Consider the following 15,237-nt stretch of genomic DNA (forward strand, 5'->3'; position numbering starts at 1 on the left):
GCGGAATGGGTATTGGTTGCTGCACAGCAAAATCCACGCAGACACCCCCGGCCTCGTTCCGCGAGCGAGTCCGAGCTTTCTGCATACCCTCGGTCTCTTACGATGTGGTACGGGATTCTCTTTCGCATCCCATCCAGCCCTATCTGGTAATCCAACCCTGCAGCTAGGGAATCGGCGAGCTGGCTGCTACGTTCCATTGCGCATGGCGGCGATGATGTTATGCGATGATGTGCTGTGATGTGTTCTACAACAGGCTTACCAATGGAGACGCAGTGCATTGTGGGATATCCAAATGCGATGAATCCATTGCTGTTGTTGCTGCTGCTGCTGCTGTTGTAGGCAAAGTAAGCTGCCTTCAGGTTCCTCCGAGTCTCCATCTGCCCGTTCAGAGACTTTCATTCATTTGTCAAACTGTGGATTACCTCATCCGAGCCCCACCTTAACGAAGCCCCCTCCGCTTGCAGGGCTGCAGTTCTCAGTTCTCGCTTCTTCGGCGATTCCACGACGCTGACATATGAGAACGGGCGGACTTATGAGCATTGGGGGCAGTCTGATGATTTGTATACCTATGCACCAAAGGACCCCCTGATCTCGTCATCCCGCGGTGTGGGAATAAAGATGATGGGAGTGTGTATGTGATTGTGAAGAGGCGGGAGAGGGAGCATAGACCAGCTGGCCGTTATCGCGGAGTTGGGATTGGAAATCATGGGACAACAGAATGAAAGAAGCTTTTAGGTCCCATTCGGCAAGTTTTCAGTCCAGTATCAATGACGCGAGAGCGCGGGAGTGGACGTGTGGATGTGGGCGTGGGCTGGATTCCCGTTCACGGATTTCACTGATTACTGATGGCTCTTTCACCTGTCCTACTCCGTAGAGCCCCGGCTGCACATTTCTCTCTCTCTCACGTGTGAAAGAGTGTTGGTTTGGCGGGGTCCAGCTTTCTCCTCTACTCGCCGATCTACTTCATAGGTGACCGTCCGTCCGGCCGTCGGGGCCACGGCAACAAGTGAACCGTGCGGGTAGTTCGAAAGGGCTCGAAAGTATGAGACTCAAGGGTCTTGAAGAGTCCAAAACAGAAAACAGTCACGCTTCATCAGACGGCCGCTTTTCAAAGATGCCGAGCTCCTCCCCCTTCTCTCTTCTCTCTCTCCCGTTATCCTCCGCATTAAATCCGGATTCATCGTCAAAGCACCCCTTCCGCTCATTATCTTTCGGACGACACGGGACCGTTCTTTCTGGGAACCCCCCACGTCTTTATTGTTTCCTCCGTTCCCAACGGAGGAAATCGGGAGAATTAAAGGTAGGAAGGAGATGAAGACCGGTAGACACCGGGACAATAACAGTAAATGCTTTCATCCCGTCTACGAAAAGCTTTAGGGATCGCTACCCGTCTACCTACTGCCATACGGCACGGGCTGCGGGAAGGGGGGTTTACGAATGGATTTCGTTACACACGCACCGCGTAGGCGCCCGTATTCCGCCGTTACTCGTCCCAATCCGGGATTTTGTGCAGATCGTGGGGTTTGGTACGGTAGCCTGTAAGCTGTAGATACTCCGTACTACGGAGTAAGCTTGGAAGCTTTCCCGCCCAGGCACAGCCGGCCCCCAAATCCCGCAACACTGGGGAAGCCGGAATAACATCAAGAAGTTGGCGATCACGCGCGCACACAAAAAGCAGAAGCGGCCGGGCGGGTCTTGATCCCACGCCCCCTTCCGATTCCCCTTCGCCGGCCTCCGCTTGTCAATGGTAGGGTACTTGTAAGAGCTTCGTCGTGATGCTTCATGTGCGTGTGTGTAACACTGGAATCGATGGTCCCATCTCACGCGAGACTGAGAGTACATAGGGCAGGCCCAATCGAGGGTTGCGTCTCTGTCAAACGGCCTCGCGATTGGATGAACCAATCTCACGGGTAAAACCTGAACGGCGAAAGCGAAAGAGAAGAAGTACGGTGGTGGTGGTGGTGTAAGAAGGTTACGGGGCATGCATGCAGCAAGCCACGCTCTCAAGGATGCCGTGGGTTCTGATCTGACCTGAACAGCACCATATCCTCGTCTCCCCCGCGTCCACGTATGAACGTATAGGCGGAAGTAAGTCGTATGTAGGCAGACTGACTGGCAGACTGGGACTGAGCCACTGGCAGGACGGAGTAGAGTAGAGTAGAGTAGAATCGATGGCTCATCTCGACTCAGAGCGGAGCGGAGCACGGCGATTTCAACTGACCGACCGACTGCCCTACAGAAACTCAGGAGGGGTGTGTGAGAATGGGAATTGCGTTTTCGTGGCTTGAAGACCGCCCAACCCCTGCCTGCCATTCGCGTGGTGCCCCAGCCCAGCCCAGCCAGATCTGCCCGGATGACTGATGACTCGATGACCAAAAGATGAGCCATGTTACCTGATTTCCACCGTCAATCTGTGGCTGTTTAGGTGTCAAGTGGTGAGCGTAATCTTTTAGAGTTGGTCTGCCCCTTCAGTTTGGCATTTGCTCCGTGCCCCGATTCGCGGTGCCGAAACGTCTCCGACGCTTCTCCCCCAATCTTTCTCGGGCACGTCTAATGCCCAGAATGCGGCCCTTTGTCTTTTCGGTATGGGCAAAGTCGGAGGGAAACTTCGGCGGGGTGGGTTTTCTTCCTATGGTTCATCACTTGATGCCTTTCAGAGCTCCCCCGGGCGGTGCGGGCTTCGTGATTCCCGGGTCATCATCGTCACCATCCTTGCTTTTTTCCCTTCCCTCATCTTGCTGGCTTATGGTCCCCGTGGAAACAGGAACAAGTCGGCGATGCGCAATGGCTTGTTCCTGATACTTGATTGATCTTTCCACTCTGTAGATCGAATAGATCGATTCGAGCCCGAGAAGCCAAATTATTTACCTTAGGTATGTTGGACTGTATTAGGCAATTTTGGGTATCTAGACAAAAAAGTTTCAGGCCCGGCCGATCAGGCTTTTCGTCCAAAGTATGGTCGCTTTCCCGCCCTGCTGCGGTGGCCCCCCGTTCGAATGAACCCCGTCGCCCGGGGCAATAGTTCTTCGCGATGGTCCGGGCTGTGGAGTTAGAGTACCCCGTACCTTGCTTTCAGGCTCCGACTTATCATGGGCCTTTCCGGGTCCTGTGGCTGGGTTGCCCGCGTCTCCCCAAGACGTGGACTCCAGGCACCAACTGTAAGGTACTTTCTGTCTGAGAAAAGGCAGCAAAAAAGTTAAGCAAGTTATGCCGAGAGCGAAGGGCGTTAGGCCTAACCCGGCCGAGTAAGAGGAAAGTAAGGGTCCCGTAATGTAATACGTGTAAAAGGCAGGGCGATGAGACTCCTGCTACGTTGCTCTCTCAGTCTCTCCTCAAGGCTCAGCCCTACAAAACGAGTGTGTGGCTCGGGGCCATTCGTAAATCCGTACGGATCTACTCCGTGTATCCCTACAGATGGAATTCGTACTTTCGTACTTTCAGTCTCTAGTGTCCAGCTCGCAAGGGCCTTTGATTGGCGCGTGTCCGCGCGAGAAAGGCAGTCAGCTGGCCAGCATCTAATCTCTCCGCAGATTTCTATCCCCCGTCGTCTGGCCCCCGGTTCGCAAGCTCGCACTGCTCGCACTCGCAGGAGGACGTGGACGGAGCCGACGGCGGAGGAGGCGGTGCAGCAGCAGCAGCAGCAGCAGCAGGAGCAGCGGCCAGGGGATTCGTACCAAGCTGTGTTGTGCTGTGCTTAACCCCCGCGCGCACTCGCACAATTCGCGGCCGTACTGTAATCCCTTGTCTCGGCGCCGTAAAGCATGAGGCCCTGGCGGTCGACCGGGGTTGAGGGTGAGCCTGTGAGGTGTTGAGGTAGCAACGGCTCTCGGCGCAGTACTTTTAGGCTTCCCAACTTATCCATTCTCTCACCCCAGGTGATCCGTACAGAATGCCGGGGGGTACGGAGTACTGTGAACTGTCATTATCCCAAAGGGGGAACGGGAGCGACATCAGATCAGGTCCCTTCAGCCTTGGCCCCGGGGTATTACATTGGCAATTGTGACAATCAAGGGGAATTGGGAATTCTTGGGATGGCACCTTGGGACGGGGTTAAGCAAAACATACCCCCGTCGTGAGTGAGCTGGAATCCCGCTATTGACATTACGAGGCCCGTTCCCTTTTCTTTCTATTCTCGCTTGCTGGCCTCAGCTTGTCGCAGATTGCGTGCATGGTGCGAGTTACAGAGTATAGGAAATGAGCCATCATCCCTTTTTCTGAGTGTGTGTGTAATTGCGATTGTAGGCAGCGGGCGGGTTATGGTAATTGGTAAGGCGTGCGCGTGCGACTGCGGCCGAGAGCCAAGGCCAGCAAGCGAACCATAAGCATAACCTCTGCGTGTTCACGATGATACGGCGTGTCAGATTGGAAATTGAGGCAGACGAGACGAAGCTAGCTAGCGACCAAGAGATGACGCGCCTGACGGACAGGGTGAAAGGTGTAGAGGCCAGGCTGCGGTGGGTGGTAGGTAGAGTAAGGTTGGTGATGAATCCAGCTGCTGGTCGGTGCGGAGTTATGGGAGTTATGCCTAATTCCTGTCTCCGTTTTGGTGATGATGAATACAAACTCTACTCGCTAAGGTACTCTGTAATCTGTATGGGAAGAGAGGGTGAGGATGAGACGAGACTAGCGGGAGTGCGTGCTTCGCTGGAGAAGTCTAGTGGCCGATTCTGATGGAAGACTTGATTGATTGATTACAGAGAATAGCGAGAACAGGCTGACAAACGTGGACGCTAATCCCATCAGACGCGAGGTAGGTACCTAGTGACCTGACGAATAAGCACAAAGTGCAGAGCAATAATGTACGGGTAGAATGTTACGGATCTTCGGGGTACGTACTCAGTCCGCGGTTAGTCGTCGTGTTGTTTCCGCCGAGTGCGTCAGACCCTCGAGACCTCGCAGAGAGAGTCCAAGACTTCTTCTGGGCGCCCTTTGGTAGCGTCGACGACGACAACGACGACAACCGGATTAGCGTCTTGGGCTTGCTAGTGACGGGCAACCGTACACTTACGCCGCACCGACCGGCGGCAGCGTAGGTAAGCTCCAAAAGTCCGAACACCATCCGCAGCCCGCAGCGACAAATCTCCAGCTGGCGGAGGCTCGGGAAGCACCCTCGGCCTTGCTGATGACAAACGCCGCCCAAAGTCCACGATGGAGGAACGGGTACCGTGGTACGGAGCTTAGAGAAGCCCCACTTTCTGCAGGCACAGCGAAAGACTCATCGCTTTCATAATTTTTCTGCTTAGGAAGGTTCGCACTTCGCACCTCGCAATCGCGCAAAACTCCCGCCCACACCCACATCCACACCCCACCCCACCATTTACACCCCCCGATGGGTCATCCACCCCCTGCACCTGCACACCCTTCGCTCCCACACCCCTCCCCTTGTCACCGCTCCTCCCTCACTTTTCTTCTCTCCGAGCCCGACAAGTCCAGGTCAGCCAGCACAGCGGAGCAACCTGAGTTAAAAGAAATGTGTTTCCCCTTCCCAACCAGATGTAGAGAAATCCCATCATCCAGCCTCAGCTTCAACAGACCAAGACACAAGATCGATACTAACTCCTCTCAAGAAGAAACATCTTCCAACCTGAACTATTATATAACCATCATCGACCTTGCCTCTTTGCCATCCCATCTCGCCGCCTCATCTGGTATACTCCAAAAAGATTACCAAAGCATCATCACAGACCAAGCCAACTAGCCCAGGCATCCCTGCCCCACTGCATCTTGCACCCCCCGATCTCGCTTTGAGTCATACCAGCCAAAATCGCGACATATCAGTCACCATTGGTGCACAGTCATACAAAATGTCGACAACTACCACAACTTCCACCTTCACTGCTCCTCACACACAACAACCCCTCCGCCTTGCCGTCCAAAAGAAGAAGATGAGCATCACCCAGACTTACTACCTCGCCCACAAGGCCCGGGCCAAGCTCTCCTCTGAGGCTGCCCGCGCTGACCACGACCTCCGCCTTCTCGTCGGCCACGCCAATCTCCTCGACTCCCTCATGCTTGAGCTCGCCGATGCCGAGCGGGAACAAGAGAGCTGGTTCAACCAGTCCGTCCGCGGTGCCACCAAGACCGAGTCCGCTCCCGCTGCCACCAAGGACCGTCACATCCAATGGGCCGACTCCATCGCCGAGGACTCGGAGGACCTCTACGAGGATGACTCCTCCGACTCGGACGACTCTTCCGTCTCCTCTGACGACGACTACGAGGAGGATGATATTGAGATGGCCGACACCGTCTCCCTCCGCCGCATGCCCTCCGCCGCCCCCGCTTCTCCGAGAACATCTACCATCGAGGTCTCGGAAGACTACGACATGGAGGAGGACGACCTCGAGGAGGATTACGCACAGCTCGAGCTCGTCCGCACACCATCCCACTCCAGCTCCAGCTCACCACCAGAGCTCGAGCACGAGCACGACTCTGACATCTCAGACGACGAGTCGATGCCCCCATCACCGCCAAACGCAGTGCTCACCTTCAACGAGAAGGAGGCCAAGGAAGAGATCTCTCAACAACAATCACAACAGGGCGACGGCACCTTCTACTCTGAAGGCTACTACCTGCCGGCCCGCAACCCAGCAAGGCTCGTGTCTGCCATCTCAGTGTACTAAGTCTTACACTCGAGAGCACACACACTACCTTGTAAACATGATCTCTTCTTTGGCTTTTACATCAGCGAGCGTTTGCATATATCACGGCGTTTATCATTTGTCACCGATACCAAATTACAACGGCATGGGTTACGAATTACTTGGATTACAAAACGACAGCAATGTCTTCTCAACTCTTCTCTCTCATCTTACTTTCCTATATGTCGCAATGAGAAAGCATGGGGTGCCTATTTGGAGGACCCTGATGGATAATGGAACTGGAATTTTTTCTTTTCTTCAGCTGTCTTCCCGCTCCCGGGCTCCAGTCCGCGGTTGAGTGGTACCAGCAACATGTGTTACAGAAACCAGATAGATAGCCGCTTAAGGGTCAAACAGTGCCCTATTCAAAAGCGAAGCTTCAAAACAACCAATTGAAAAATCAATCAAATCAAACCCCCTGTCCTCTGCAGTACTGTGATCAACTGGTTTCGAGGACTTGGAGCAAAAAACAACACGACAACAAAAGTAAGTCACGATTGCATCATCATTGCTTCTCCATTCGCCTCATGTCGGGGCGGCAGTAGGAGTGTTGGATGAAACTTGCGCGCTGACCGAGTCATTTAGGCAGACCACATGATTCAGCAAAGACCTGCCGTTACAATGCGCCGCTGCGCGTTACGACGACTCCAACCGCGCACCTCACAAAAATCGACTTTTTTTTTTTCTTCTCTGACGGAGTAGGTACTGCGTAGGCCTACCATTTTCGCCCAGGTACCCGAAGAGGGTTGGTGGATGCGCCCTGCGATCTCGGCAGATCGGCGTCGCTCAACCTCCGGTCTTTCCAAGCACCCGTGGACCTGCAACCTGCACTTTCGCTCCAGCTGCTCAGGTGCCCGCCCGCCAACCCCTCGCTCGCTTACCTCACCCTTCGAAGCCGAGCTGCCTGCCTGCCACGAATGGGGGTTACAAAGCAAATTCCACGACGACGAGCGACCGATTTCCGCGCCCCGACATTTTATCGACACGCCCCCCCTGCCTTCCCATCTAGTCATCTTTCAGGACAGTCACCGTCTTACAGATTTCCGTTGTTCACTAACGCCGCTGCCTTGCCCGTATCGTGGACGAATCACGAGGGGGTTCCTCATGGCATTCGGATTTTGGCGGTGTGTTTTAACTACCCTCCCCTACCGGGCTACCGCCGTACAGTCCTTTTCTTGACCGCAAAAAGACGGAATTAATAATTAGGCTGCCTGGAGGTTAGGTTAGGCCCGTGGTTAATGGTGCAGGTGAAGAGCAAACAGCGAAAAAGCCGACGCCAGCGATTCGAATTATTCATCACATATTCCGCGCCGTCGCACCCGAAGCGACTTGCACAAAAGAATGTCACCGAGGATATGTACGGATAGTCGCCGACGAACCCGATGTCACGATATTTTATTCACCCGAGTTTTACGGATGAACGCCGCTGGTGAACGATGAACGGCGACGATGATCTGATTTGAACTGGTCTGATGGATTTTCGATTGACACCGAAAAGAAAAACGATTGCGAGGCAAGCATGGCGCAGCTGGGACGTTGGAGTGGAAATCAAGAGGCAGAAAAAAATGAAGACGACGCGAAAAAAGAACGATTACGACGATACGAAGCCCACGAGCGAGCGGAAAAGGCGTGTACGGTGTGGCATCCCGCGTACACAATTACGGTACGCTGGGGAGGGGGTGTGCAACGCGGCCGCGACAGCGAATGCGAGTCACCGAGGCCAAAACAGAGGAAAAATCAATGACAGTCATCAGGGCGCGCGGACGGACGAATCCCGTCCGACTGGAGACGGCGAACCCAAAGGAGATAAGCCCCAGGGACACCAAAGGAACCGACGGAGAAGACAACCACCCGCAATTGCCCTGCCAGAAATCCGCCCTTCCACCCGTGGACGGTGCCAGACTGTTCCCTCGGAACCCGAACGTGGAGACACGTGGTGCGCATAGGGGCCCGAGCGCGGCCCTTTTTCGAGGCCGAGGCCACCGTCATCCCGCGCTGACATAAGGCGCAGCCAGCAACCGAAAGACCCCAACGGAGATCTGAACTGCCAGATTTTAAGATTGGCAGATCAAAGGCAGGATTGAAATGGCACCACAATTGGACTTGGCTTGTGAAAGTCTTTGGCGAGGGTCGCCCGGAGTCCTTGACTACCGTACTTTTACGGCTTCGTCGGCGAACCGGCCTGTTCGCTGGGCATCCCCATTTGCCCTATCCACGATGCGGACACGCCAAGTACCCTCCAGAACCAAATGCTCGAATCTCACACGGTAATATGCAGGAAATACTAGGACTGGCAAATGGAAGCGATGAGGCCACAGAAGGAGGGTGTGTGTCTTTTGCCTGCCGCCATTTGAAATGATTCATCCGGTCTATCCATCCGGTCTTCAGACATACGCCGGCAACCACCACGCCTTCAGCGTCCGACTTCGCTGGTACGCGGGTCGGCAGGTTCACGATTGAGCCGACACGGCCGGCGATAAGGGCAAAGAGTGTGAGAGACATGCACGCTGCCGGGACGGCTTAAAGGTAGTGTTGGTGGTGGTGGTGCACTCTGCCGATCCAGTCTTTCCCGCCTGCCCGTCGGAAGCCTTGGCCGAGCCGGCAGCGTCGGCGGGAGTAGTAGTAGCTAACGGCAGGCATATTAGCATGCAGTCAATTACTATGCGTGCAGTCGAATCCAATTTTTTTGATCGCCAGTCTCGGCTACGGAAAGCCTAATTCAGACTGGTGGGAGTAAAGGTAAAGTAGGTACGGATAACGCAGAACTCGAGTGTGACGAGACAGCGGGCACGCTTGTTTCTGTTTCACTTGCGTTGTTCTTCCTGATTCAGGACGTTTGAATCCCGCGGGTTAGGTTGGGGTTTTGTGAGGGGTGGTTCGGGTAGATGGTTCTCTCTATCGTGACACACGGCAACCAGCGGATATGCACCTGTGAGTTGGTTTGCAGATTTTACAGACTATCTAGATAGTATATGCCCCGACCCGAGTCAATACAAAACTTCTCGGCAAGATTCCGTGTATTTTTGTTGGTGTACGGAGTTGGATGGATGGAAAAATTATCGGATGCACCTTTGTGAGAGTAGCGTACCGGCCTAGATGGTCTAGGTCTGACAAACACCACCCCTTCCGTCACACTTGGCAGCGGTGGGAGAGTTACAATCCCATGAACCCACGATGTGTAATGTCTTTTTTTGCTTGACCGCCCCTCGTTCGGGGTACGAAGTATCTGCTGTCCCTTTTATCAATCCCGGGGGTTACTTTACCCAAGTCTACCTTACCTGCGGCTGTGGGAGAGGGAGGGCCTCAACACGGCAGGCAGCATGGGAAAGTTGGGGAGGAAAAAAAAAATACAAACCAAAGGTAAGGCAGGGCGGTGAAGCCTTGGAGGGTTGGGTTTAGTTCCTGGGGATGGATTTTGGGGCGGCCCTAGACAGGCACGTACAGGTTTACAAGCATTATGGGAAATTAGCCCAACCTCTTCGCTGGGCTCTTGAGGTTTTTGACTGGGTGAACTGACTGGGGATAACTCTTTTCTTATTTCTCGTAGAGCAAGGCGAAGGGGAAAATGGTCAAAGCGGTGCCCTGCACAGAACTTGCAAAGTGCGTGCAGGTTGGGGGAGGATTGACACCTCATCTCAAATTACCCTGGATGAGACAAAAGACACGCTGGCGAGCAGGGCATCATTTGACGGGGATTGATATCAATCACCGCCCCGGGGGCCTGGGGGCCTGAAAGTCCTACGGGCGTGGGGTTTTTTCGGTTCAGGGCGCGAGGGCGTGAAGGGGGCCAGACTTCAGGAGTGAAGGGGGCTGTAATCTGGAGTCCTGGAGTCCTGGACCCTATCTGCCTTTGCTTGTGTGTTCCCCCCCTCCCCGTCGATCATTTGAGGCTGTAGGCGAGAGTAGGGAGCGGGGGAAGGGGAGTTTACCCCTCGACAAAGTGTCAATTGTGCACAATGGCATAGATGAGCCAGGGACAGAGATCGAGTCCTTCTGTCTCGCCTCGCGCGCACGCAATCGCGTCTGTCTACTCCGCAGCGTACCGGAAGATCGCGTGATGACGACCTGTGATTGTCGATATCGATCACGTCGTTACTCTACCTTAGAGCATGAGGGGGGTGGCGGCGGCCCGCACATGGGGAATACTGAGGTCACGATGGCGAATTTTGAGAAAGGCGATCTGATCTTCCATTGCATGGGAATCATTGAGTCTTATCGATAAGGAAGATCAGATAAGAGGAAGATCGTGTGTGAAGAGGGGTTTTTGAGGCCATAAGGTAGGCTACGGCCACGGCTTCCGAAGACTGGGAAAGATCTTCACGCGCGTATGCAATCATATCATTCCTACGATTACCTTACTCCAGCCTTCCTGGGGTCCATGATCTGCTTCCATTGATAAGGAGGGGGGGGGGGGATGGATCTGGCACAATCCGGGTCCACTGGATTACGCTGTCACGGCTGTACAGTGGGAAAGCGGGCAAGTGAGAGAGAAAATCCAAGGTCCAGAATAATCAAGATCAACTCTATTGTGGATAACGAAAAAAGGTCTCGACTCTCTTCACAAGAGTAAGGATAATCAGTGAGTGCTCGCTTCAAAGTTGGACGACTGGATGAGGAGTTCGCCCGCAACCTGTACCCGCACCGCGAGGATCCATCGTTCTCTAACAAACCGCCGCTCCACGACGATTCCCACCCCCGTCTCCGCCGGGGTGCGGTGGATGGATTGGGTTTCGGGCGGGCGGCGGTGCGGAAGGGGAGTGCGGCGAGCCCAGAAGCCTGTGACTGTGAGTCCTTCGGCACGGCGGGGGCATCTATACGCAGTATGGTGGAGTTTCTTTTTTTCTTCTTTTTTCTCAAAGCAAGGGGACGAATAGTTGCAGATAATTATCGCAGGGGTAAGAATCAGAAAACTTTGATGCAAGAAAGATCGTGAGTGTTCGATCGTGACTATTGACTGATGAGTCGTTCGATGAAGAGATGGCAAATTCCAATCTGGTCAAGGGAAGCGAGGCTGTCACCCCCACCCTATTCGGGAGTTTTTGAGTCACTCACCGCGGCCGGCCCTGAAATTTCGCAATGGTGGTGGCCTTGTCTTGGATTCGTGCTGCCTGCGCCGCCGCATCTCTCTCCTCTCCCTCCGCTTACCTATCCCCACCGCCGCCCGCTCTGCCTGTGGTGCCAGGTGCAGATGGGTGATTGCTTGGCATTGGAGTTAATCTCATATTGTAATCCGTAAGTCCAGAACCTGGCGGGGTCCATCTCTTTCCCCTTGGACGGCTGGAGCCCGAGGGCCGAGAATTATGGATCGTTCTACCTTATCCGCTTTGTGCATAAGAAGGGGGTGAGCATAGTACCAAGTGGGCCCATAATTGTGCAACGCCGTGGGGGCTGATATCGTAAGCCGAAGCCGAATTATTCATCAGTCATCCAGGTGTCCAGCGACTATACGCAGTAAGTCCGTTCCTGCCACGGCTGCCAAGGAATCTCCCACACTTTGTCCGAGCGTCCGATGACTGGTCGAAGGAGGAAGGACTGTTAGCTTGGAAATCAGAGACAAAACTCGACATGCATACACCCACACCCCTCCCTTGCGAAACCTGAGGAAATGCAAGCAGCGGGCCGCACCTGTCTGTTGCAAAGATCCGCAGAACGTGCTGGATTTGTGTTTGTTGCTCGCGGCCGAGTTCACTAGGGCGGATTTGTCAGTTCGTGTGGAAACCTCTCCGGGCTGCCAAGCAATAGGCATCTATCATCGTTGACAGCCAGACTGTACCGGAATCGCAGTCTCGTGAGCCAAACAGAGTCTACGATCTGAGAAGGCCACGAGGGCTTCATCGGCCGTGTGTCTCCAGAAAATATTTTCAAACGGGGAGATCTCGCATTTCTGAAGCAAAACAGTAGTGCGTGGCTCGCTGCGCCATGCTCCAGGTGGCCCACTTCACCCGAGGAAGCTCAAGAGATCTATTTCCACTCCGCCCTCGGCACCGAAGGACGGGCCAGCTCCACAATCGTCAAGACCGTCCGGATCACGAGACAAATTGCCTTTCGACTGTCCAGACCAGCGGTTCACGCAATGAGCACACTGTCTCTCTCCGTCGGGAGGAAACAAGAGTTGGCCCGTGTTGAAGATGCCGTCCCCCCTTCCAGCCCGGGTTCCTGACATTGGTTTGCGTCTGCATGTCTCTCTCGGAAACGAAACGGTCTGCCGTGGAAGAAAGTCAAGTGCGCATCCGTACACCAGTCATCTGATGAGTTCCAGAGTCAAGCTCCCACCAGGTTGGTCGTCTCAAGCAGAGACTGGTGTGTCCGATGAGATGGGATGATGGATGGATGGGTGGTACTGGGACGCGATACAGCGACCGCCTGACTGGATGAACGTGACCGCGCCGTTCGACGACCTGACTTACGTCCCATGATGGCGTAGCTTACAACTCTACCTATGGCTGCAAACCTCACCATCTTACACCTCTATCCAGAGACAGCATACCCGTACTCTGCGTTCATACTCCATACACCTCAAAGACCACTACAGGTTCGTGTAGTGTGGGCGTGCGCCGCGTTTTCGCACTCGCTCTTAACCCCGCGTGGGGTGCACAATAGACAAGCGTAGGCATCGAAGGAACTCTCGGCGCGGAGCGGAGTTCGCAGACCTGTCCAACCCCGACAAACGCACAGAAGAGACATACACACCCAAAGAGTGATGCGCCAGAGAAGCTCCATCCCACGGCCATCGATTCTCCGCTCTACTACCATCCGCTTACCTCAGCTCACCCTAGCTCCGTCCTAGGTCATGAGTATTTATCTCTCAGCCTTCAGGTTATACTGTAGAGTGTAAGCCCGCGGGTTTGAGAGCGGCACGCCACACAGCGCAAGGAACCCGGCTCTTCGGGGAGAAGCCAAAGTCCGGGACCCAACACACTCCGCACTCACACCTCCCTTGGACCCATATTTTAGACGTTCACCACTCAGATGAGCTCCCCTTCCCGCGGGTCCCGTTTTTTTGGACCCCTAAAAGTGATGAAGTCATTAGAGCTTTAGAGGTGTTGATCCTCTTACTTGGGTTTGATGAGAGATGATTCCAACGAGGGGTGGTTCGGACGGCGGGCTAGATTCATTCCACGTTATGGGCACGGAGGTCGGGCGTCCAAGGTGAACTAGCTCATCCCTTTCGGCGCCGAGGCGGGAGTGATGCTGTCATGATTTGCGGTGATGAGGCGAAAGGGTGATCCGCGAGGTGGTGTGTACTAGTTTGGTGCGCGGTGTATCCCTACGGAGAACACGTTGGGGATCGAAACCATGGATCGCCGGCATGCTTCCTCGATGAACGGCGATGAGACTTGACGTAACTTCTTTCGCCCGATGAGCTTTAGGATCCAAGGCTCTGGGTCCCGTCTCGACAGGGTCGTCAGGGTCCTTTTTAGGTAGGGTTTCCGTCATCCCGTTTACCCGGCCGAGTGGCCTGTGGCCGAGGCTATGTTTCGCGGGTGAAAGACCGTCAAGCCTGTAGTAGCAGTCGATGGTGGTGTTCGACTACAACTTCGGCCAGCGGCACCAGCCTCGCTCCTTCCCATCTCTGCGTCTTTCGTCCTTCCTTCCTAAGCCCTCTAGCTCCTCCCACCCGCGGATGAACCATTCACCTTCGCTCAGCCTTACTTATACCCCCTCAACGTCGGTTCCTGTTACCAGCACAACGGGAGCGCCCGCCTGCGGTTGGCGGTCAGGTCAAAACTATGTACTAGGTAGTTAAATGGTAGAATAAACAGATACTCCAACGAAGTCAGAGTACGGATTAATTGAGGAGCGCCCTGTTCGATTCCGGGCAGGGGCCCGAGTTGTAGGGTCAGTATTCCCCCTCCTTCCTTGCCTATTCTTTTTGTATTTGAATTATTCGTCATCAGGGCGATGTTTTGTCTCCCATGCATCCTCTTAGTCCTTACCACCAGCCAGGTCAAGGACGTCGATAGGAGTGGACGATTTGGATCCGGTTGTACGATAATCGGTCCTCATAGCCTGCTTGCCTACGAGCATGTAATCGGCGGGGAAGAGAATCTCAGCTACCACGCTTCCTAAACCTGAGCCTTTATGTCGTTGTATAGTCTCTAGTATATGCAATATATCCTTTCCCTGAATCGTTGCTAGTTCCTATTTGAGGATGAGCATTTTGCCCTGAATCAAAGTCCGTTCCCTCATTCAACTCTGAAGTAGTAGTTGTATTGGATGCAGGAGGTTGATTGAGATGTCCACTTTCCCTAGATGTTGGATATGTGTCTTTCAGATAAGAAGTCTCTCATGTCCGAAGTAAATTAGCATCAGAGGCTCTGAGGTTCTCCAACTTCGCCTCGTGTTAAGAAGTCAACCCCTACCGACACAAAAGTAACGGTTGCCGGTGAACTGCTGGCCGTTATTATACTGTTTTATGAATACCTACGTGGGATAGTAGGCATGAATCAAGGCATCTATGCGCACTTTCGATACTAAAATATAAACGTTTCTCAACGGTCTGATCTCGCAGGACCATGCCCTAGAGTCCTTGATTTGCTCATAAACCGGCAGTCTGACGAGCTAGTCCGTGACCACGGACTCAAAATGTAGTCAATCG

At 54.1% G+C, this 15,237-nt stretch overlaps 1 protein-coding gene across 1 annotated transcript; it reads left to right on the top strand.

Annotated features, from left to right (window-relative positions):
• Positions 1–5,804: 5,804 nt before the first annotated feature.
• On the top strand, positions 5,805–6,620 carry N0V96_007656 (uncharacterized protein; the record flags this gene model as incomplete). The annotated part of the gene is made up of 1 exon (XM_053194542.1): positions 5,805–6,620. One exon carries the CDS (start codon positions 5,805–5,807, stop codon positions 6,618–6,620), a length of 816 nt encoding a protein of 271 aa, XP_053048038.1.
• Positions 6,621–15,237: the final 8,617 nt, after the last annotated feature.

The sequence above is a fragment of the Colletotrichum fioriniae genome, assembly GCF_027942845.1.
Source record: "Colletotrichum fioriniae strain IMI 355084 chromosome Unknown scaffold_9, whole genome shotgun sequence".
Taxonomy (NCBI): Eukaryota; Fungi; Ascomycota; class Sordariomycetes; order Glomerellales; family Glomerellaceae; genus Colletotrichum; species Colletotrichum fioriniae.